General features: G+C 39.8%; 1 protein-coding gene across 2 annotated transcripts; it reads left to right on the forward strand.

Moving 5' to 3' along the window:
• The first annotated feature begins 13,350 nt into the window (after positions 1-13,350).
• tmigd1 (transmembrane and immunoglobulin domain containing 1) lies at positions 13,351-18,762 on the forward strand. Of its 2 annotated transcripts, none has more exons than XM_038707445.1 (6): positions 13,351-13,428; positions 16,185-16,269; positions 16,424-16,705; positions 17,072-17,359; positions 17,534-17,637; positions 17,730-18,762. In XM_038707445.1, exons 1-6 carry the CDS (start codon positions 13,426-13,428, stop codon positions 17,751-17,753), a joined length of 786 nt encoding a protein of 261 aa, XP_038563373.1. In that variant the 5' UTR covers positions 13,351-13,425; the 3' UTR covers positions 17,754-18,762. The 2 variants fall into 2 exon arrangements, with proteins under 2 accessions (XP_038563373.1, XP_038563374.1); XM_038707446.1 differs by lacking the exon at positions 13,351-13,428 and adding an exon at positions 15,031-15,157.
• Positions 18,763-24,868: the final 6,106 nt, after the last annotated feature.

The following is a 24,868-nucleotide window of genomic DNA, read 5'->3' on the forward strand; positions in this document are numbered from 1 at the left end:
AAGTGAGAAGGGAAAAAAGCCAAGGGACAAGGGAGGGCGGGAGGGAGGAATTGGGGAAAGAGAGAGCAATCGGTCTATCTGGGTTTATAAATACAACACATGCACTTCTTCAGTTATTGATTAAATAATGTAGTTTGGAACGAGGAGGGTGAGAGAATGAATAAAGAGGAAAAGAAAACAGAGGGAGTGACAGATGGAGTGGAAAAGAACAAAAGCCTTTTTTGGGTACAAGGTTCAAAGCAGGGCTGATAAATGTTTCTTGGTAGGAAGGAAGGGAATACATTGTGTCTGAGCGTTTGTACTGTATACAGTGAGTGATTAAATTAGTGAGTGAGTGCTTTGTGAACATGTTTCATTAGCATATTTGGTGTGGGAGTATGACTGTGTGGGTGTGTGTGGTCTTACAGGGTAATCAGTGGTAATCTTATGAGGAATGCCTGTTTGTACGCTGTACACAGAGCTCTGATGGCATAAACTCTGCAGGCCTGGATGAATTACTTGTGTTTGTGTGTGTGCGCACCAGTGTTATCTGCCTCTGAGTGTACTTCGACCACTGACTTTATCCCATGGTCGCCCTCTCCATATACTTGTCACATGAACAAATATAGGCACATGTGCACAAAAACCTGTGCTCATCTATGTTCTCCTGACAGAGCTCTGTAACTTCACTAGCATCTACAAGTATCTTACATGTCTGGGTAACAATACTGATTTATTCACAAACACACATCTTTAGCTCCTCAGAAAAGATAGTTGAGGAAGCGCACAGTTGACATGTATCATTTGTGGTAACAAATTGACCTTCAGCCGATTTCTATGACAAAGTCTGCGTGATCAAACAGATCATGAGCTTTAGTATGAAAGCGGCCACAAGCCCAGCTATCAGCTTACCTTATTTGAAGAGGCTACAAGTGTGTGGTGTGTGTGTGTGTGTGTGTGTGTGTGTGTGTGTCTGTGTGTGTGTCTGTGTGTGTTTTTGTATCCCATTGGCAGAGGTGGGTAGTAATGTAACGTTACATGTAGCATACTCAGTTAACTTTTTTTTGTAAATTGTACTTGTCAGAGTAGTTTTAATGCATCATACTGTTGAGTTTTAAAAAGTTACAACAAACTTAATGTACTCCAGTGTTTCAGTGCCTTCTTCAAATGTAAACCTGCTGGGTTTTAGGCCAGACAATTGCATTAGAATGTTGATTAAACCATTGTTTGTATCTTTGTAATGTAAAGAAAACTGACACCTCTTGTTTAGTGCCAGAAGGACAGTTTTTGACTGTTTCATTGACACTTAAGACAGGGTGTCAACCATTTTGTAGACAAGCCTGTTGTTCTCCATGATTAGTTTAGAGCAAAAGACTGTTTTATCCTGTAGATTGAAGGGGGTTTCACGTCTGGGAATTGGCGCTCTTTTGTTCGACCAAAGTATCATAGAGCAGTAAGGTACACCTTCCTTATTGGGTGACGAAGAAGTAACCAAATGACCAATGGCTATGGTCCTGAGCCATTTGAAGGAAAAGACCCATCCACATACCTGGAGGATATTAACAGTTCATTTTGTGAGAATCAGGACTGTAAGCTGTGGATCTGGGAGGGAAGCAGCTTTTCAGTCCACTGCTGGAGGCGGCTTTAGCTCAGTCTGTTCGGACTTGACTGAAAGCTGTAAATCTGAACGGAGGACCAACTTTCAGTCCACTGCAGTGTTATTTGTTTGTTCTGTAATGCCATCTCTTTATTCACTAATTTTGTAATTAAATCTTTTTGTTAATTTTCATTGGACTGAGCCTCTCCTTTCTCAAAATCTGAAAAAACGCAACAATACTTTTACTCTAACTCAATAGTTTTTAAGAGAAAAATCGTTACTTTTACTCCGATACATTTGGATACATTCATCACGCTACTTCGCTACTTATTTATTTACCGCAGTCACGCATGGACACGACCCTGTTATAGCAGAATAATGGCTGAAGCTACAGCATGGTAGTATGGCTTTCAAATGGCACTATTTAGGCTACAGGTTTAAATTTATTGCACCATGCAGCCAGCCCCGCTTTGTCAGGCTTTCTCAAAGCATTGGCATCGGATGCCCTGGTAAGAGACCGTGTTGGTGCTGCGGGTTTCGGTTGTGAAGTCTGTAGGCTAGGCTACACCATGCTGACACTGAGCTGACAGAGAGCAGTGTCTGTTGTGTTAATGCTAATATGTTAAATAATAAATAGCTTCATGCTTAAAACTCCTCCTGCTTTCTGCCTTAATGTAAATATTCAAGCTAACAGTGTATGAACATGCATTTAACGAGTCATGCTCATTGGTATAGCCTGTTGAAGAGAGATCAATTATGCACACACAAAAAGACAAACTTCTCTTATTTCATGTGGATGTGACTGTATAATGTTTCATTTTGTAATCACACTTGATGGATTCACATGGGAATATTGTCCTGGTAAATGTGGCAGGTTGTCTAATCAGGAGATGATGACTTGTAATTTCATTACAAATTAATGCAAGTGTATGTTAATTTCTTTACCTGAGAAAGACTATTTGTCTAATAATTTAGTCACATCCACATCCAATAAAAGACTTGGGGGAAAAGCAATTGGAAAAGCCATTGTTTTTATATTTTATTTAAGTTACTCATGAAGTTATCGTTATTTAAGTACATTTTTAGTAAATACTTTTGTACTAGTCCTCAAGTACTTATTTTGATGACCACTGTAGTAAAGATCCTCGATTTATCTTTATTTTTATTCACTTCCTTTCACAGACCTCACTTCCTTTACCTCACTTCCTTTAGTTCCTTTCTCATCACTGATTGGCTCCCGCTTTTACCTTTCATCCTAATTGACTTGATTGAGTTCACCTGTTCACACTATTTAAGGACTGCACTCCCTTTCACTCACTCTTTCACTTCCACATGGGGCGGCAGTTCTGGTAAGAGAAGTTTAATTTACTCTCACTTTTATCCTATGTTTATGAAAAACTTGATGTTTGTCTTTCCTTGAAATGGACATGTGAGTTTAGTTTTTAATCTTAAAATTATGTGTCTGTTTTTTGCCTGATTATGTTGACAAATGCATCCTTTACATTGGAAGAAATAAAATGTTGTTCAGAGGATATTCCAAGTTTCCTGGCTTACTTCTATGCATTCTGACCGATGCACCGAATGATGATAGTAAATGTACCTTTGAACCTCCTACTTTACATGGTCCTTAAGCCTACCAGCCATTAGATGGGACTCTTTAACCACCACCCATCTACAAGATTATCAAGTCCAATATCCAAGAGTTAAAGGTGCTGCATGTCAAACAGAATGCATGTTGCATACAACAGACACACATGGGTTCCAGGATGACCAAGATGATTAACGGAGACAGGAGCCTGACATTGAGGCTTTAACTGATTTTGATGAACCTGTACCTACTGATCAGGTTGAAATCATGGAGACTTTAGTGACAATGAGGGTTATTCAATATTGCATGAATAGATCATCTACTCATTCATCTGGGTCATCTACAAGTAGAAGACAATCTGTGTATAACGTACCAGTAACTTCTCCAGCAAACCAGCAAGGCTTTTCATCTCCAAGGGTTAAGCCACCATGTCAGTCATCCTCTTGTCCACCAGAGGTCAGCTGTCATCCTGTTTCCTCTGTCATGCCCTATTTACCTAACTTGTCAATCCTTAATGATGCAATTCCTTCAGCTGGTCTGCCTAGGCCTATCCTTTCTTCACAAAACTGCTACCTTCAAGTTTTCCTGCAGCAGAGAGTCACGCTCAAAGTTCAGCCTTTCCTCCCAGCCTCAGTCAATATCTAATGACCACTGAACAGAAACCTTCAGCACCACCTACTGGCAGAACCATGTCTACAAGCTTGAGGGCCCTTCTTTCGCAGATCTCATCAGAGGATGAAATGCAGTACAGGATGTTACGAATGGCACTTAGTAACCTATTTGACCCTAATGAGACGGAGCAATTTAAATATCACTTTCTTGACCATCTGAAAGTGGATCAAGCCAAGCGATTAGCTCTTGCCTTCTCCTATGCTTCTGACCCGTACACCCAAGCTACCAATGCTCTTGATGAACGTTATGGGCAACTGGCTTTGAAGGAGTTTAGGAATGTAATGGATCTTCCCTTAATCAGAATCGGGTTTATTGCCTGGTACATTTTCACATGAGGAATTTGGCTTGTTGCTTACAGTACACATAAAACATAGTAAAATATATAAAAAGATCAAAAATTGTGTGTATATAAAAAATACAATGCTGACAAGTTTGTGTGCAAATGTTGGCAACATGAGCGTAAAGCACAGATGAGCGTTGTAAAGTGTGGGGGTCAGAGTGCATGTGTGAGTTTGGGGAGGGGGGGCATGAGAGTCACTGACAGTGGGGACCGGGCCTTGTTGAGGAAGCCACTGCCATGGGGAAGAAATTGTTCTTGTGGCGAGAGGCTTTGGTCCTGATGGACCGCAGCCTCCCGCCAGAGGGGAGAGTCTGAAACAGTTTGTGTCCAGGGTGGGAGGGGTCAGCTGCAATATTACAGGTCCTGAAGAGACAGAAGATTGCAGCCAGTCATCTTCCCTGCAGAGCGAATGATATGCTGCAGCCTGCCCTTGTCCCTGGCGGTGGCAGCAGCGTACCAGATGGAGATGGTGAGGATGGACTCAGTGATGGCGGTGTAGAAGTGCACCATCATTGTCTTTAGGAATGAACGCAGGAAGTACAGCCTCTGCTGGGCCTTTATGATGATGGAGGTGATGTTCAGCTCCTACTTGAGGTTCTGGAAGATGATGGTGCCCAGGAAGCAGGAGTCCACAGTGGTGACTGGGGAGTCACACAGGATGATGGGGGAGGGTGGGGCTGGGCTCTTTCTGAAGTCTGCGACCATCTCCACTGTCTTCAGAGCATTGAGCTCCAGACTGTTTTGGCTGCACCAGGTCACCAGATGGTCGATCTCCCACCTGTAGGCAGACTCATCCCCACCTGAGATGAGCCCAATGAGGGTGGTGTCGTCCACAAACTTCAGGAGCTTGACCGACTGGTGAGCGTAGGTGCAGCTGTTGGTGTACAGGGTGAAGAGCAGAGGGGAAAGAACACAGCCCTGAGGGGAACCGGTGCTGAGGGTCCTGGAGTCGGATGTTTTCCCAGCTTAACGTGCTGCTTCCTGTCCATCTGGAAGTCAGTAATCCAGGTGGAGTCGGGCACGTTCAGCTGAGAGAGCTTGTCCTGAAGCAGGGCCAGGATGATGGTGGTGACAGCTCTGCTTTCAACACAAAGTCCACAAACTGTGCGGGGCGACAGGTCTGAAGTCGTTTAGTCCAGTGGTCCTTGGTTTTTTGGGGACAGGGATGATGGTGGAGACTTTGAAGCATTGCTGGCACATGGAATGTCTCCAGTGAGGTGTTAAAAATGTCTGAACACCGGAGACAGCTGAGCAGCACAGTGCTTCAGGGTGGATGTGGAGACAATCCAGTCCAGCTGCTTTGCAAGGTTTCTGCCTCCTGAACAGTCTGACATTCCTCTTCAGGATGGTAAGAGGGGGAGTAGGTGGGGGAGACTGTGGCTGATCAGTGGTGTGACAGGGGATGGTGTCATGGATTGGGGGGATTTGGGTTTGTAGCTGGTGATCTGTCTGAAGCCTCTCCAGACAGAAGCAGTCATTATTTAAGAACTGGTGTTGTAGTCTTTCTGCATACAGCTAGCTGTTTAGCATCTCACACCACCTTACTAAACCTGTACTTTGACTCCTTAAACCTGGCCCGGTCTTCACTCCTAAACACCTCTTCCTTTTCCAACCTCACAGCAGGTGACGGTCATGCTCTTGATAACTTTGCCCTTCATGTACAAGCACTTGTTGGTCTGATTAGTACAATGGCAGATGCAGGACAAGCAGAACTCTGTAGCTCATGTGGATCGTCTCCTGGAGAAGCTTCCTGCAGAACATTCAAATCGCTTTAAACGGCATGTCTACAGGAGCCAAGGTGCCTTGAAATGACCTGCTTATATTCTCATCTTGGTTACAAATTGAAACGCGGTGTCAGACAGAAAGAAATTCCCATATCATCTACCACTCACCCACGCAAATTTATACCCGCTTTGACGACAATCCTACATGGAGCATACAAACCCAGCGAACATATGCTATCTTCAGAACCTTTTCCAAAGTCCAGAGCAATTTGTGCATACTGCAGATCACCGAACATCATATCAGCAATTGTCCTAAGTTTACAGATATGACAAAGGATCAGAAGCTAAACTGGATAAAGGACAAACATTGCTGGCGCTTGGCTCAGACCCATCAAGCTGCAAAGTGTGACCTAAAGAAATCCTGTGCCACCTGTAAAGGAAGACATCTGCAGATACATGAGGTAAATCAAAGATCTAACAATCATACTGGTCTTGCTGTGAGGACACTGTATCTTGACCGACCCAGTGACTGCAATAGTGTACTCCTGAAAGTTGTGAATGTACTTCTCCATAATGGCAAGAAAACCTTAGAAACATATGCAGTACTTGATGATGGTTCTCAATGTACCATTCTTCTGCATTCCACTGCTCATAAGCTCTGGATAGCGAAGCGGAAACTGTCAGAACCGTCCGACAAGATGTTGAAACTCTTCATGGCTCATCTGTCAGATTTCTCCTGTCGCACACCCTGGGAAGACTTTCACCTTCAATCATGCCTTTACTGCAAGCCAATTCACACTTTCAGACCTCACTTATCCTGTAATACCTTCTCAAAGGAAATGCAAGCATCTACAAGGCACCCCATTACCATCCATTAAAAGGGCATCACCACTACTGCTCATAGGCTCAGATCACATCCACCTCATCACTCCCATTGCTCCAGTCAGACTGGGCCCTTCTGGATCACCTGCAGGTTCAAAACCTGCCTAGGATGCACACTCCAAGGCCCCATAAGAGACTTTCGTCTCAAAATCCTCACAGCCTGTCCGGTGTCTATTTACATCCTTCAGTTCCCCTGCAGATGAACTGCGCTACAATGTTGAAAAACTCTAGAAATTCTATGCTTTACCTGTACCAACAAGCCATGGAGCTTAAATTTTTTATTTGACCCACGTAGGCCGATTGAGAACAGATTCTCATTTGCAACAGTGACCTGGCCAAGAAGGTGTAGATGTGCAGAACAACATAGTTGCACATTAAATGCATAGTACAAATTACAATACGGTAATGAGTCTGTAAAGGAGAATATTTTAAAGTGCAGTATGTACAATTGGTGCAGGTGCTGACCATTGAAGGAGGTAGGTCAGATTGTATGCATAAATGGTATGGCAGCAATAAAAATCACAAGATATAGATGGATAGTACAGAGATCTATAAACACTTTGTGCAAGTTGAGTTCTAATTACAGGTGGTATGCAAAAACAAAGCAAGAGGGGTAGGAGACCTAGCATGTACAGAGATCGGACAAGAGTTAAGATAGACATACTTTAAAGGCAGTGAGGGGGATGAGGGTCTAGCATGAGGGTTTTTTGTAATTCATTCCAGTCGTTGGCAGATGAGAACGGGGCATGAAGAGAATTCAAGTCAATGGTGTTAACCACTATGCCGCTTCTCAGGCTAGCAAATTCTCCTCTTCTGAACATTCCTCAATATGCAGTGATGTCACGACTCCATAACACAGAATCCCGGTTGGCCAAAGATCCAGAGAAGGCAAACTCTTACTGTGACCAGCTATCGAAACTGGAGCAAGCTGGCTACGTAGCTAAACTGACCCCTGAGGAGGTTTACGGCACCAAAGAAGCTTGGTACATTCCTCATCATATGGTAACGCATTTACTTTGCAAGGACAATGCCTCAGTAAGTATCTTACAGGACCAATCCTCAGGCCATCACTCCTTGGTGTGTTGCTGCGCTACAGGCAACATGCTGTAGCAATAAGTGGTGACATTAAAGGTATACTTCACCAGCACCTGTTGTGCGACTAATGCCCTACAGAAACATGTGAAGGATAACCCATCTGAAGATGTGCAGTACTCAATCATCCTCATGGCCCTTCAACGATTCACTTCTCGGAGAGGCACCTTTGAGATCTTATGTGATCAAGGGACCAACTTCAAAGGAGGAAGCAAAGAATTACAGGAAGCCTTCAATAACCCCCCCCCACTCAAGTCACTATTGGCAACAAGGAAAATCCATTTCAACCCTCCACACGCACCCCAGTTTGGTCTGGGAGCATGAGACACTCTGTTAAGAATACTCTGAAGGCAACATTTGGTGCACAAATGGTCACTGAAGAGGTTCTGAGGACAGTGTTGATTGAGACTGAAGGAATTCTTAATTCAAAACCACTTATGTCTTCAAATATCGCAGATGTGGATACAGTCACCGCCAATCTTATCATGGGACGACACGATGCATCACTCCTAGTGTCCTACCCTGATTCTGATATCCTTGGTCGAAGACTTTGGCGCCATGTACAAAGATTTGCTGATCATTTCTGGAAACACCAAATCTTACCTACCAGCTCCACCAGCAAAATGGCAAAAGGACAGTCCAAATCTGCAGTTAATCACCATTGTGGTGATTCTTTGCTACCAAGATCCCTGTGGCCTATAGGAAAAGTGACCCGCCTCCTACACGGCAAAGATGGCCGCAGCAGGACAGCTGAAGTCGTTAAAGACAAACCCTATATTAGACCTGTGGCTAATCTGATCCCTTCCTGCCCTACCTAATGACACCCCTTAATTATGGTTGGGTATATTCTCTCTCATTTCTCACTAGAAGTTTAGGGGCAGCTGTAGTATCTTTATTTTACTCACTCCCTTTAGTTCCTTTTCTCACTGATTGGCTCCCGCTTTCACCTTTCATTCCTAATCACTTGTTCACTATTTAAGGACTGCACTCCCTTTCACTTCCACATGGGGCAGCAGTTCTGGTAAGAATTTTAATTTACTTTTATCCTATGTTTATGAAAAACTTAGATGTTTGTCTCTATTTCCTTGAAATGGACATGTGAGTTTAGTTTCTAATCGTGTTTTCTTTCAGATTGAACAATGTGTGTCATGGGGCTACCCATGCCTTCATTTAAGCCAGCAGTAGTATTGGTCTTAGCATGCTAAGCTAACCTTAGCTGAGCATTATCATAGGACGTTTAGCATATGGGCTGGCATCATTGGACACATGGCTTGTCATTTCAGTTCATTTAAGTACTAGTCGGAAGAGTTGAAATCATGGTTAGATAAATACAGCACATACACAGTTCATTTCAAGTCATTTATTTTAGTTTATTAGATTTACCTAAGGTCATCCAAATGTTTTATTCACCTGTTCTCATCCTCAAGCAGGGATCTGGGCCGAAGGGGCAAACGGGAAGTGATGGAGTGTGGAGTCATAAGGGGAAGACCTGGAATGGTCAAAGTGTGAGCAGTACAGAGGGGTGTACTGGAATACCTTAAAGTTGCTGTTTTGAGAAGCTTTTGTTTAGCATGTAACATTTCATTTCTGGTTTTATAGCTGATGTAGCCAGAGATGTTTTGGACTGTTGGGATAACATAATGGTGGTTAATTGATTTTCAATTAACTTTGGTTTGTCTTGTAGGAGGGGCGTCTGGTATAAAGGAAGGAGGCAGAGGCTCCTCGTGAGAACAGCTTTGGCCTGGAAGAGCACATGTGCTAGAGCCCAATAGTCAGGGCCTGAGTTTTTTTTATCTCAGTGTGTAATGATGATTTGAATGGTTTATACTTAGTTTCCTCATTTGGTTTTTGTTAATCTGATATATTTTTGCAATAATTCACTTGCACAACTGCACTTTCCACGTATCTGGAAAAAATAAATTGAAGCACCAGGTGGAGAACTCCATGTCTCCTCCTTCCACCATGGGGCTAAACATTACAGTGTGTGGGGGTTTTTTTTTGGGGGGGGGGGGTTCCTGATTATGTTGACAAATGCATCCTTTACATTGGAAGAAATAAAACATTGTTCAGAGGACTTTTACTTGAGTACAGTTTTTGGCTATTCTGCCCGGTGGGGACTTTAACTTGAACGCACACTAACCCATGAGGACTGTCATCGTGGGAACAAATTCAGGTCTGCACGGGTAGAGACTGCTTTTTGAGGGTTAAAACTTGGTTTTCGGGTTCAGGTTAGGTGTGTAGTTAGGATTAAGGTTGGAAGGGGCTAGGGAATTAGGTCAATGAGACATAAGAGCAAACGCACGTGTTTGTGTGTGGTAAGAAAAAAGACATCCCTGAATGGATCTAGCATATATACGTAGGTTACTAGCTAGTCAATGTGCAAGATCACATTTAGAGCACGTTCTTCTCCTACAGTTGCATATGTTACAGTTGTTGCTTCTTTAATCTGGCTGTACACAGCTTTTAAAATGTAATGTTAATCCTGTTTTCATCATCTGAACGATTGGCAATGCCACACCAAAACTTTGACTTATAACAGCAGGACTAGTTTTTTTTTCTCCATTATGATTAAAGATTTGCTACGGCCTAATTTAAGTGATGTAACAAACTCCGGTTATTAAAATACTGAAGTAAACAAATTTTTCACTTTCAAGAAACAGGAAAAGCTGTTGTAAGCTATGTTGGGAGACTGCCAAGAAACGGCTAACATATTCAAACAAAAAAATGCAGTTGGATGAAATGATTTGCCATGCTAATTACAGTAATGTGACGTTACAGAGATCAGATTTTGTGTCAGAGCATTTGACTTATTGATTGCGGTCTGAGTTTATAAAACGTGTTTTGGATTAAGCAAAATTGTTGGGTTTTTTAAAGGTGTCCAGAGTTAAGTCCAAAGTTTAGGAGCCACTGTTAACTGTAACACTAACGCATTCCATTACCACAATTCAGCCATGTCTTTTCAACGTTAACTCACACCAGTCTTTAAAAATATTGCATTGTGCACATGCCACATGGACGTATGATTAAACATGGACACCGGACCCAAAGATGACGCTTATTCAGTCCAATAATAATGGCACATGCCCCAAAAAGGTTTCTAGCATCTGGGTTTACCTCCGGGACACTGAAAATCACTTTTCTCAACCTGAGAAAAGTTTCACAAATATAAATCCTTCCAGTGATTTAAAAAGTTATAATTGACCTTGTTTGCAGTTCTGTCTGTTCAGCATAGAGGGATAGCTTCTGTCCCTCTTAAATCATGGACAGAGATGGGCCATTTTGCTTTGATATTGTATATCAGGCAACTTCCATTGCATATCATCTGACAGCAGGTGACCTTCAATGATGTTGCACCTTTTTGAATTCATCGATCGGTGCTGATAAGGTAAAGTGAAACTTTTTAACAGTACAGTTGTTACTTTGTGAAAGGTTGACATTGAAATGCACAATTATGTAAACAACTGCCACAACTTCAAAATTAATTTGATCTTTTATCACTGGTGTGCACATTTCATCCAGATTAAATTATTACTATTCAGCTTGACACCCAGGACATTGTAACTGTACATTTAGTTTGGGAAATGATTTCTGTTTGACAGTCTGTCTCTACAGGTCCAGATTACCCCGCCATACACTCATAAGTACAGTCACTTGTGCCCATAACACTGGGGAAGCCTGAAGAGAGTATTAAGTTAAAACAGAGGCTCAGCCTGTAGGCTACTTTACTTATTTATTTTAAGGGTCACCTCCCTGCAATTTAATAAAACGCCTCCTTGATTCTTCGTGTTTCAAAATGACTAGGGAAAGTGCTGAAAATATTCAGTTACTGCTTTAGAGTGAGGTATATCCTTCTTAATTTCCAGTATATAGCCGCCTTTGCAAGACCTTCTGCATCATTAACACAGTACAATGAATGTCTCACATGCAATGGTCTTTGGTTGGCTTCGCTACGGTGAATGTTAGGGACAACCTGATTAAGAGTGGAGGTATCGAATGCAGAAGCTTACGTGCACCAGTGATTACTATATAGTTTATAAATGATGTGAATAAATTGCTACGGCCTTTAAAGTCAGGAGATCTCAACCCAGTTTCATACCTATGGAAGATTTTTGGTGAGACATGTAAGACACTGCTCTACCACACCATCACAACACAACATCAAATGATATGATATAAACTTTCAAATCAATTTAGTGATGTAAGTGACTGTCCCTGATGATGCATGTCCTTTTGTCTGGGTATATTTGTTTTCCTTTCTATTTTCTATACTCAGGTGGTATATGTAAATTTTATCTTGTGGAGGTATAGTGTTCATCCCTCCAGTAGAGTTCCAAAGAGTTGGCAAGGAGCGCTGAATCTGTTCTGGAGGGCTGTGATGGCCTGACACCATACTAACACACTGTATCTATAGGTAAACTATACTGGGCCTATTGAACAGGTACCTCTCCCACAGACACTCATCAGGGAAGTCCTGTGGATCATTTATGTCTCTGAAGACCCTTGGGGCTGGTGGTGTAAACGCTCTGTGTAGAATCTGAGCATCCACAGGATTGTTGAGGAATGAACATAGTTAGCTGGTTTTAGATGCACTGCTTATACAGTATTGCCTAACCCCATGTCAAATAACCTGTTGGCAGTGAAAGTGGTGAGACTTGATTTTCCTAAATTGTTTATTTTCATTGATACATTATTTGGAACTAATGTAAAGATATACATTCATGTTTGGTCACATTGTGAGAAACAGGTATGAACTTAAATCCGCCATGTAGCCAGAGACATGACTCCAAGTTAATGATAATGTTTGTCCGTAACTGCAAGGTTTGTAAATAAGCAACCAAATCAACTTTAAAGGTGATGATATATCAATGTGTTTAATACTTGTTTTCCGCTGCTCCCAAGAAGAAAGAATCAGCCAAAACAATCAGTTATTGCATGCGGAGTGAAGTCACTGCGGTTTGTTACCCCCAAAATAATACATTTCTAATAGTATACATCAAACTATTCAGAGCCACCTCATTTCATTAAATAAAGAATGAAGCGAGGTGCGAAGTTCAACATTATTATCAGCAAAATTAACTTAAAGAGGTGGTATTATGCTCATTTTCAGGTTCAAAATCCTATTTAGGTGTTGCACCAGAACAGGTTTTTTACCTTATCTGTTTTTATGCAAATTGCTGCAATGATGCAGCTACTCATGCGTTTCCTTAAAGTGGTCATATCATGCTAATTTTGAGGTTCATTTATTTAGGGGTTGTACCAAAATAGGTTTACATGGTTTCATTTTCAAAATTATATTTTACATATTTTTTGTCATACTGCACATTGCACCAACTCCTCTTTTCACCCAGTGAGTTGAACACTTCGTTTTAGCTATGGAGTGATACATCTTGTCTCTAAAGGATCTTTGTTGGGAGTTGCATATGCGCAGTTCCTAGTGAAGGACTACTAGCCAATCAGAAACAGAGAAGGGCGGGCCAATGAGAAGTTAAACACAACTTTGTTTCAGCTGTGCATGTTGTCGACAAGCTTGGCAACATAGACTGGAGCAAGAATGGTGAGTTATTAATCTGTAACAAAAGTATCTTTCATCCATAAAGTTTTAACTGAGCTCTGTCTCTACATCACAGTAACAACTTTATGTTCATTGACTGCCTGGAGGGTAGCTAGTGTTTGGAGGGGAGAGGTGTTTTTCCACCGGTGTTTTTGTGGGCGTGTCCAAGTAGCCGCTTGGCGAGCATTATATGAGGCGCATGTAGCTTTCATCCCTGTGACTCACAGGGATGGAAGGGAAGCGGCTGGACTACAAACGAGCTGTTTTCAAGCAGTTCAGAGCAGTGTTTTCTGTGGGAGATGGGAACTCCCTTTGGGCTGGACTTTGGGCTTTTTCACTTTGCAAACCTATTACATGCACAAAAAAGGTATATAACTCAAGAAAGGAGAGGGAAAAAGACAAAAACCATAATACCACCTCTTTAAAGTTTCAGAGGTAGAAGTACTTATTATGCAGAATATTGTCTACTGTCAGTGGTATATTGTTATCTTATTAATTATTACTAATGCATAATGCTATTGCAAAATGAAGGCAGCATATTTTTCAACTATTATTAAATTAATCGCCAACTTTTGAAAATCAATTAATCAGTTTGAATAATTGTTTAAGAGGGAAAAAGTGAATATCTTCTGGTTGTGGGCAAAATAAAACATTTGAGGACGTCATCTTAGGCTTTGAGAAACAGTGATTGACATTTTTCATTTTCTGACATTTTATAGACCAAACAACTAGTTGATTAATCAAGAACATAATCGAAAGAATAATCGCTAATGACAATAATCGTTAAGCCCTAGAATATATCCTCCTGAAATGAGGATGGCAAAATTATGAAGTAGTACTATAGTAAAGTGAGTAAATGTATTAGTTTATTTCCACCTCTAGTAATGTGTATAACATTTAAAGTGCAAATGTAAAAGCACTTGTGCATTGGGTATTTCACAGCTTTGTAATCAGTTTATGACAAAGATGCAGATTAGAACTTGTTTTTTATCAATACACACATTATTTTGGTCTCTTGGTTACTGTCAAGCATTTGGGAGAACGGGAAGAGTGCACAAGGAAATAATCCCCCAATCTTTATTGTCACATTTTTAATTCAGGAACATCAAAGTAGCTTGAACGCAGTTCTCTTCTCACAGTGGGACAAATACAGATAATGTGAATTGGATTTTAAAATTCAAAGAAATAAAAAAGAATCCAATATATATACAAATATTATATGCACAGACAACTGGCAGAAGTAAAATTAAAAAGGTTTTAAAAGTAATTGTTGGCTTCCACAGTGACTTGCTTTATCAACAAATGGATTAGCCCATATTGTACATGAGCACATTGCAGTATAAATGCATCACAGGCTTTAAACACCTTTAACTATTAAAAGTAAATATGAAAAAAGCCTGTAAAATGTGTATTTTAATCCTTGCACCCACACCCAAGAGGTTTTAGTGTCTTGACTAGCCAATAAAAAGGTTCCTTGTGTTTGCACATTATAAGTATGAAACAATAAAAAAGAAAAAATCAGGAGTGGGAGGGTTGAAAGGGTGTGGAAAGGAACGGGCAAGCAGAATGATGAGAAATTCATTTAGAAACAGCGAGGGGGGGTTATAAAAGTGTCCTCATCTGCATGTGAAGCATATAAGAGCTACTGTCAATTTGACTAGTCCTCCACATCCTCATATTCACACACAGGGAACATCATAAAAAAACACAGACAAGGAAGAGTCACGGTCAGGTAAGTACCTCTTGATCACCTCAGGACGCAAAACGTTTATGTGTGAATACACAACTCTATGAGCTATTGCCTACATTTTTTAGTGTAGTTCATGAGTATAGTTTATTGTATAGATATAAACCCAGAGAGCATTGGTACTGTGTGTGTGCTGCATGACTTGCCTCAATGGAAGAATACAAAGGAGGCAACTTCAACTGTAGTATAAAAAATCTATAAAAATCGTATAAATAGTATCTGTGTGAGGTTTTCTATGTTTTACAAAAAATGTCTTGCACACAGCATTTTCCTGACTACCTAAACCGATGCTTAAAAATCCATTATCATCTTGATACATCGCTTGTGCACAAAATTTGAGATGACACAAGCATTCTGTTACTTCTTGTGCTGTGATTTTTTAATTGGATTAACTGCTTTGTCATCTTAGCTAACATAATGTCATGCATTGCATATTGCACTTTATACAGAAAAGGAATTGAAGCCTTTTTGTGTCTTTGAAGTATTCTGAAAGCCTGTTCAACGTTTTGATTGTTTTTGGCCTATTAGAAGGGCACAGGACAAAGGTTTGGCTCACAAAGACAATTTGATTGACTGAAAGAGAGGAGGGAAATTGGAAATTAATACTGAAGGTAAAAGCACAGATGATTAACGTGTGAAGTATTGTTGTTTGTGTCACAGATGATTGGTAGGCTAACAAGTTTGAGGAAAACAACTGAGAATATTAGGCAAGGCAAGGCAAGGCAAGGCAATTTTATGTGTGTACCCCATTTCAACAACAAGGCAATTCAGCTCAGTGCTTTGCATGAAAAATTAAAGGCATTAAGAATGAAAACAAAGCAATATAATAACACAATATAAAAAGGCCTATAAATAAGATTTAATTAATAGAAGCAAATTTTAGTCAATCTCTTTAACTCGCCTAGAGCTCTAGCTTTATTTTTTCTCTGTTGAAAATTGCTGAAGATTTTTAGAGAATTTTAAATAAACTCTATATGAATGCTGTTTATGATGATCTTTCAATTACCTTCAGGTTTATCAAATGAAGAGCAAAATGAAGTTGATGATCAGACCCCTTCTTTTCAGTTTGCTCCTGTACTGTGCAACCCAGACATTAGGTAAGCATGTTTGGTTTGCAAGAATTTAACTGACTTCTTGACCTCTGTTAAATTGTTCATATAAAAGATTTTTTCTCACCACTTTTGTTCAATGTAAGCTTTCACTGCTTCAGTTAGCCCTTCAAGTTTCAACTTTCTCCCCCTTTTTCCTAAGGTGTCACGATCCAATCTGTCCCAGAATTCAGCAGTGAGGGTGTTATACAGACAGAGCTGGAGAAGACTGTGTCTCTGGTTTGTCTTGGCAGTGAGACTGAGGACGATGAAGAGTTGGTCTGGCTAAGGAATGGCGCTGCCGTCAGTTTGAAGGAAGAAAATAAGAACGGTATCAGCAGAGTGTGTGTTACACCCGTCATCTATGAAGACAATGGTGCCACTTTCACCTGCCACCTGAGCAGAAATAACACAGTTAGGGCCTCGGTCACCCTGAATGTCACATGTGAGTCCCTTCAAATAAATGTCGGATTGACTAATAACATATATATCACTTTCAGGTTTACTGAATTTTCTCATCTAGCATTACCATCAGGTAAAGATTTCTCTTTGTTCAATAATGGTTAATGACCAAATAAACAGCAAAACTAATAACATTCCCAATTCATCTAATAGTTGAGCTATTTCAGTCTGAACCAAAGCAGTGTACCAGCAGACTGACATTGCCAACCACAAAGGCACGCTGTTAGCATGACTATACATGCTGGCTACTAGGTTAGCATACAATTAAACAATTTAAAATAGGTGCACTCAAATCTCTTCTTTATATGAAAGCTGTGCAGCTATCTGAAAAATCAATGTTCCTCTTCAGACCACCCACAGCTCTCTGGATCAGAGGAAGTTGTCGTAGAAGTGGAGGCGGTGCTAGTCTTGCAGTGTGATATCTGGGCCAATCCACCAGTCTCATCCGTGTCTTGGACACTAAATGGAAGCACAGTGGATCTAACAGCAGGTGGCTTCACGGTGACCAGTGATGGCTTTACAAGTCAGCTAAGCGCCAACAGCGTGGAGAAAAGCTTGCATGAAGGCACTTATCAGTGCATAGTGAACTCTCCCGTCTATGGAGAAAATAGCAAGTTGTTCAATGTCACAGTAACAGGTAAGTTCACATACAGAAGTGCTCCTCAACTTTGCTAAAGCCACATCTCACTATTGAATAGTCTTACTTGATATGGTATTGCTTTTGTGTAATAGGCATGTGGATTGATTAATCAGTCACTGATATGGAATAAAACAAAAGAGGTTTGATCACCTTCTTCCTCCACATATGTAGAAAAGACCATGAAGTTCCCTCTGATGCCCATGATAGCAGGGCTGGTGGTGGTGTGCCTTACTGCGCTTCTTGCTGTTGTTTCACGATGGGACAAAATTACAAAGGTAACACACAAAACACGTGTACATAAAGCACAAAGACTGATCCTGACTCACTACAAACTGAACCTCCTAATGGTCTGTTTCTCTTCTGACAGTGCTGCAAGTTGTGCCTAAAATAACCGGCCTTTGCTACTTCACCAAATGAGAGAACCCAAGACATCACCACTCTGTATTGTGTGCACAAGACTGGGATTAACCAGTTCTATAGCCTAGTTTTTAATTTGATCTCATTCATAAGGAATGGTTCGACATATTGGGAAATGAGAGTTGGAAGATCAATACCACACTTGTGTCTGTGTAGAAGTGACCACACTTTTCAATGAAAATAACATAATATTATAATATTATACTTGGTTTCAGCGCTTACATAGATGTTTATTATGTTCTGTCCATATAAACAATGCACCAAATGCCTGAATTCAGCACTGTTTTGCCTGTATGTGTGTCAGTCAATCAATGTGTCAGTGTCAAGGCTGTTGCTAGCCTATGCCAGGAACATAGCTTGCAGCTGGCTCTTTCTGACAGAACCTGTTAGCATGCTAATGAAGCTACAGTACAGCCAGTATCTGGTTAGCTTAACTTAGAACAAAGACTGGAATCAAAGGAAAACAGCTAGCCTGGGTCTGTCCAAAGGGAACCCCCATAAAGTCTTTGTCCTATGCTAAGGTATAACCAGTTTTTGGCAGTAGTTTCATACTTACCGTACAATCATCTCATCTCATCTCACTCATCTCATCTTCTAAATAGGCTACAGTGTTCCTGTGTAGACTAACCACTAAATATAAAAGGAAGCGATTAAATTGACTGCACTGCAGTCCCTTATTTGTAATGTCTGATGTCCTATGTATTTCTTTTGTTGTTTGGTTAAATGTTGTGTTTTGTTATTTATGTGAAACAGTGCACATCTTGGGAATATTTTGATAATCAACTAAAATCAAATCAAATCTAACTGCTTGCAAATAAGCACATTTCCATCTATGCAGTATGCTATCTACTGTATTAGTTGTTGATTATGGCATGAGTAACTGTGATGTTTGCAATATGACCTTGAGATCATCCTTAAACCTGTTACTTTTCATAGTGTGGTGCACCCTGACCCTGTGACTAAAAGTAGGTTTTAACACTCCACTGCCTGTTTTCTTGTTAATATCTTTGCAATAAAAGTTCTTCTGTTTCCTCACCAAAAGAAGTGAAAGCACACTGGCATCGTGGGGACAGGAAATCTTGACGCCTCAAGTTCAATTGTAGGTGTGATGGTTATGTTTGAGGCCCCTGTTTTAAAACACTGTGTTGTTATAGCTCTTGAGGACCACTGCTTTCTGAAACAACCACAGTTGATTATTTGTGACACATTTTTTAACAAAGTCATTCCATGTTTATGCATTGGCAATTTTACACACATTAGCTTACCATTTTCTTTTTGCTAGTGTTATAAATGCATGTAGTATGCCCAGTTGTGTTTCCACTTAGCTGACTAAAAATAATAATGTTCCAAGTTAAAAGGAAAACTATTGTTCTTTAAAAGAAACAAGAACTTGTATAATACATACCTACCCTGTCTTTTTAAACCTTCCAAAGTAAAAGTACATGTAGGTTTTAGAGACATATCTGTTAAACAGTTTAAACAACAGAATAAACAGGTGTGTATAATAAATGTTCATCAAAGGACTGACTCATGGTCGAAATGTTGGTCTCTAGTTTTCACATTTGCACTGAACTTTAACTTATGACTCAACAATACAATCAAGGCTTGTTAAAATCATGTTATACATTTACTCTTAATGACAAAAAAGGCAGCGACTGTTAAGTCATGAGGGTCAAGGTCTAGGTCTCTGTGTTCTTCCCATAAAGAAACACTTAACAGGATCACATAAAACAGTGCAATACCAAACGAGGATGGTAGCACGTTTGACAAGATTGCACAGGTGTGAGATCAGCAAAGTAGTTATCAAATTCACAGAATAAAGACAGCTTATTCTCTTAGTGAAGGCTTTTATTTTGAAAGAAGCAGCTTGGTCATGCCTGCGATCTATAGTTAAGAATTTACATATTTGGTCGCTTTCTGTGTCAGGCTTTTCAGTCCAAAGGTCTGTAAATATTAATAATGTAAAGTCTAATTAATCACTATTGGTAAATTCTGAGAGATCACTGTCAGCTAGACAAATGTTTTAAAACAATAATGAAAAGACAGACTTCTCTCTACTTCAAAGTATCATGTGCTAATAACATGCCAAAAGGAGAACGTGAATGTGGCACAAAAGCTATGGTTTGTTTGTCATTTAGGTTTTAGAACAAACACACCATATGCAAAAATACAAAACAGTTGATCTCAACATTTAGACAAAAGAAGACAAACGGAGGTATTGATGATTCACTAATGACTAGTTTTAGACATAGAGAAGTTGTACCTATTGCATCTATTTAACAGCCCGTTTTGTTTCATTAAAATGTCAGAAATAGTTTATGCAAAACACATTTTTCACAAATTGTTTGGCGAGACAACAGAAGAAAAAACAGAGTCAGATTTAAAGAAAAGTGGAACCATGGGCTTGTTAATGCCTTTATTAAATCACCACAGACAAAAACTAAAAAGATGGATGAAAATATCAAAGCACTGGTGCTAGAAAGCATTTCCCATGCAGGTCTGCAGTGACATCTGCTGGTCAATTTACTTTAAACCCTTTTCTAGCCATCACGATAAAATATTTGTGTACATGGGCAAATAAAAATAAAAGCTTCACACTGTTGACTGATAAATGGCAACATTTAGTGACTTTTTGTCCTCCTGTTGATGTCAATAGGTTGCACAGTCCAACAGGACAGATTGTGTATTCAGGTATTGGTTTAATTGAACCTTTAACCAGATATTTCCATTGAGATTTAGAATGATGTGAGATGTGAGAATTACATTACATTACATATAAGGTATTTCAGAATAAAAGAAGCATCAAGGTAAAAGAGAAGATTGCTAACCACATAAGCAAACAACATAAATCTGAGGGTGCAAATGACATTACGTTATTAAAAACACAACCCCATATATCATTATAATCGTTATATAATTCAAATAAATATTGATAGTAGAACAAGAAGGCTTTGTTATATTGAAATGTGTTGAATTGAGATGTGTTTATCGTTTTCTGTCTTCCTTATGTGTCTAAATGGGGTAGACAAAAGTGAAACACTAACTGGCCTCAAAACCTACCAAGTTGAATCAACATCTGTCTCAGGCCAACTCAATAAAAACTTAACATTATAAACCTCACAAAGATAAGCTTTATTGCTGGACTGTTATATTGGATTGCATTAGATTGTTATTTGTGGTATAAACAGAGTATAATCTACATTAGCATGTATTAAACTGTATATATAATGTATGTTGGCAAGATATATCAGAAAGGTTGTGACATTGAGATGATGATGATGATGAGTAATGGTAATCTCCCAGGATTTTATCTGTTTTATTACAGGAATGTATGCAATGAATCTCAATTTTTCAAGCTTTTACTTACTCAAAAAATGAGGAGACACAAAAACTAAAAACAAGGTACTGTAGATGACCATTGTCGTCAAGGCTTCCTGATTTCTTTTGTCCGTATTGGGTTTTTAAGTGATGTCTCATCTCAGTCTTGAACTGATATATGTTGGTTTTCTTTGTAAGAAAATTTCTGTGAATTAATCTTCCATTCCATTAATTATTTCCATAAACTGGACAGTCATATGTGATTTTTTATGTACACATCCAGTAAAACAAAAGGCCTACACAAAATATGTATTCAGCATAATAGCAGTTCTGTTACATCTATTTACAACCACAATTATAACATCAAGATTTGGGCTAGGCCGATAATCCTGCAGTCCTAATATAAAGTGGCCACACAGAAGGTCTCTCTCTCCTGTAAAGAGGCATAACAGCCAATGGAGGGAAAGCAAAAGTGCTGCAGCAGCATGACAGACTCCGGGTCAGGATTAAACAGAGCTATTTTCGGTTCTCACTTATTATTTTTCAAATAAAACAAATGCTTGTGCTGGAAATTGAGTGTTTATTTTACAATATAATGTAACAATTATACATTATTTCAGAGTTTCGTTAATGCACCTAAATTCAGTTAAAGCCATTGTACTCTTTGCTTACTCTTAACATGTTTGTTTTTTAAGCTGGTCTCAGTTTCTGACAGGGTGTTTTATGTCGTCTTAAAGCAACATTATGTAAGATTTGGTACGATTTGGCACCCTTCCGTTATTAAGGACAGCTGTGCATTTGTTACGATTGCATTACTTCAAAAACTAGCAGGTCAACATCTTTGCTAATACAGCCAAACATCAAGCAAGTGCGAGAACACAAGACATTGCAATACTTACTAGTCTAACTGTGTACACAGAACAAATGCCAGCTTCTGTCTTGTGGCCTTTTATTTCAGGAAATTCTCACCAACGTCCAGAAGCCTCTTGCTTTGGTTGCTTTAACTCTGTCATTAGCTAATGTTATGTCCATAGAGGATGCTGAGCCCTGTTTTGTTCCAGCAGCATAATGTCGCTTGAAACTTTCCATTGGTGTCAATCAGACAGGCTTAGGCCTATGTGGAGATCACATTACTTCCTGTTTTGTTGGCACACAGGAAGTTTTTTAACTTATATATATATAACTTAGGCCTTATTGGGATTATAAAAAGTATGTTTTGCATATTTCATGATTTGGCAACCTAGGTTTTGCACATTTCGCAATTTTGGGAAAATAAATTATAGTCAATAACAGGCGAGACAAATATCACGAGATGCAGTTCAATTCAGGGAACACGTGCATATAAGGTATTTGAATGTGCAACGTATGATGCATGAGTTCCGGGCCAAAACACCTGCTGGCCGTCATTTGTAATTTTCGGCGTTTGCCATGTTTGCCATTCTGTGGCATAGTTAGTTCCATGATGAACAGGAACTTTGACTGTGGGAACTAGACCCACGCGATCAGGTCTGGCCAGAAGTTATTTGTAATTATCTTAGGTGGAAAGATCAACTTGCATTTTCCAGTCCAGCATTCGGCAGGGTCGATTCCATCCTTGCAGTTGACTTCACTGGAAGTTGTCCTTCTCTTATGAAGGCGGTGGTTTTTGAGAATCCAGGCCTTGGGGGAGAGAGGGCATTGGTGATAATTCTCTTTCCTTCCAAGGTAATCGCTAGTTGTCTCCGGACCTGGTTGTGCCTCCAACCTGGGAAAGACTGGTTTTGCAGCCGATGAGGATATGCCTCAGTGTTGCTGGTGTTTGACAAAGAGGACATGTTGAATCCTCTCCAACCCACTGTTATAGATTCTTGGGTGTGGGAAGAACATCATAGGTAGATGATGAAGCTAATTCTGCTTCCTTTCATCTCCCAGAGATCATTCCAGGTGAGCTTACGATGCTCCAGGTTGTCCCAGTTAGTCCATTGGCCCCATTTCGACTACGAGACTCCCTTTGTGCATAGTGCTGCAGGATCATGGCTACTACCAGCTTTCTTCTCTGGGCAGATGTTGCCTCATGCCATGTGGGTCAACTCGTCCCGAGCCATAAGTCCTCTTCCCTGCTGCACCTGTCCTACAATGTCTTCATCGTGTCTTCTGCGGTTCTGGGAGCAGCCACTTGTATCATCACATCGTGAGACTCATTCGGGGTCATGGCCAGCCTCAATTTGGCTAGAGGGCTGACATTGCTGAGGCAACGCAGGAGACAAGAGGTAACATCAAACAGGGGAGCAATCTGAACTGCAGGCACCACAGTTTCAACTCGCCAGGAAGCAAGGCCTTTAATGACATCAAACAGTTTCTCTGTGTTGCTTTATCAATGCAAATTGTATAATATCAGCGAACACTCTCAATGATGTCTTCAAATTCTGGCGTGTAAAATTTATTAAGCTTTTACGTTGACACGTCCAAGTCTGTATTAATGATTTTGATCATGTTTTATCAGTTTTATGGAATCCATATTTAGTCTATTGTAGTCTATTATCTGCATTATGTCAAAGTCCTAAAAATGAAAAAATGGACAAATTTAACTTTATTATAGGCAGTATTATCTTCTAATGGGCTACATTAGTGATTCTCAAAATGGGGTCCAGTTCCTCAGGGTGTTCAAGGGGGTGCCCAGCAAAGAGAGGAATAATTTATTTTCACTATATTTTCATCCATAATTAACACAATGACAGAATGTATTAGTATTTTGGTCACGGCGTTCATACACTTTCTGTAATAAAACAACTAAAAGCTAAAACCCTATCAGATGGTGGCCCGTGGTGTAAAGAAGTTTCAGAACCAGTGGGACGACGTCACATTAATAGTTTTTGTCACCTGCATGTCGATTTTAAACTTTCAAGACATTGTGCTGCATTTTGTTTGTTAGTCCTTTTATATAGTGTAAGATTTACTGAAGAGCACTTTATAATTTATTGTTTTTAAAGGGGGTCAAGAAGAAGAAGAAAGTTTGGGGTGGTGATGGAGCAGTGGGTAAGACACATGCCGTTGGTGTGTGAGACCCGGCTTCCACCAATGTGTCCCTAAGACACCTAACCCCTAGTTGCTCCAGAGCCGAGTGACCTCTGACATAATTAGCAATTGTAAGTCGCTTGGATAAAAGTGTCAGCTAAATGAATAAATCGAATTTAATTTTTATGATTGCTTTTGTATTAGGCCCCTCTGTATATTGTCTGATACTTAGTGGAAGTGAGTTACAAATACAATTTAACTTTACAGCCTATTGTAATGTGACAAATAAACCTACCATATCTTGTAACAATACTACTACTTACTACTACTACTACTACTAATAATAATAATAATAATAATAAGAAGAAGAAGAAGAAGAAGAAGAAGAAGAAGAAGAAAAATAATTTAAAAAAGGTGTTAGTGCATTATTAATAATAAAATATTATTTGTGTTCTACTTAAAAAGATCAATACTAATTAAGATGTTTTAAAATTATATTTTCACAAAATGAAAATGTATTTTGATAACATGCCTGACATGAATCTCTTTAGGAATGATGCCATACGTCTTGTAAATTATAAAATCACATTTATTCCCAAATACCATTTATTCAAATAGGACAGACATAGAAGTTTTGTAATGGTATCAGGTTTTTGTTTCAATAAAAATTAAATATTATATTTCAATGTCCACCGGTGGTAGCGCATCCGAGGCTGATCCGAGGCATTTACGTCATCCCGATCAACTGTGCACGCCACGACTTAACGTCTTACGTTA

Source organism: Micropterus salmoides, unplaced genomic scaffold (assembly GCF_014851395.1).
Source record: "Micropterus salmoides isolate LMB-PRFRI ecotype aquatic unplaced genomic scaffold, ASM1485139v1 Ms_hic_scaffold_9, whole genome shotgun sequence".
Taxonomy (NCBI): Eukaryota; Metazoa; Chordata; class Actinopteri; order Centrarchiformes; family Centrarchidae; genus Micropterus; species Micropterus salmoides.

What these genes read in the sequence shown, in the direction of transcription:
- tmigd1 (XM_038707445.1), top strand. An exon ending in GTTCAATGTCACAGTAACAG is followed by an intron (nt 17,360 to 17,533) that starts GTAAGTTCACAT and finishes CCACATATGTAG; the next exon opens with AAAAGACCATGAAGTTCCCT. An exon ending in GATGGGACAAAATTACAAAG is followed by an intron (nt 17,638 to 17,729) that starts GTAACACACAAA and finishes CTCTTCTGACAG; the next exon opens with TGCTGCAAGTTGTGCCTAAA.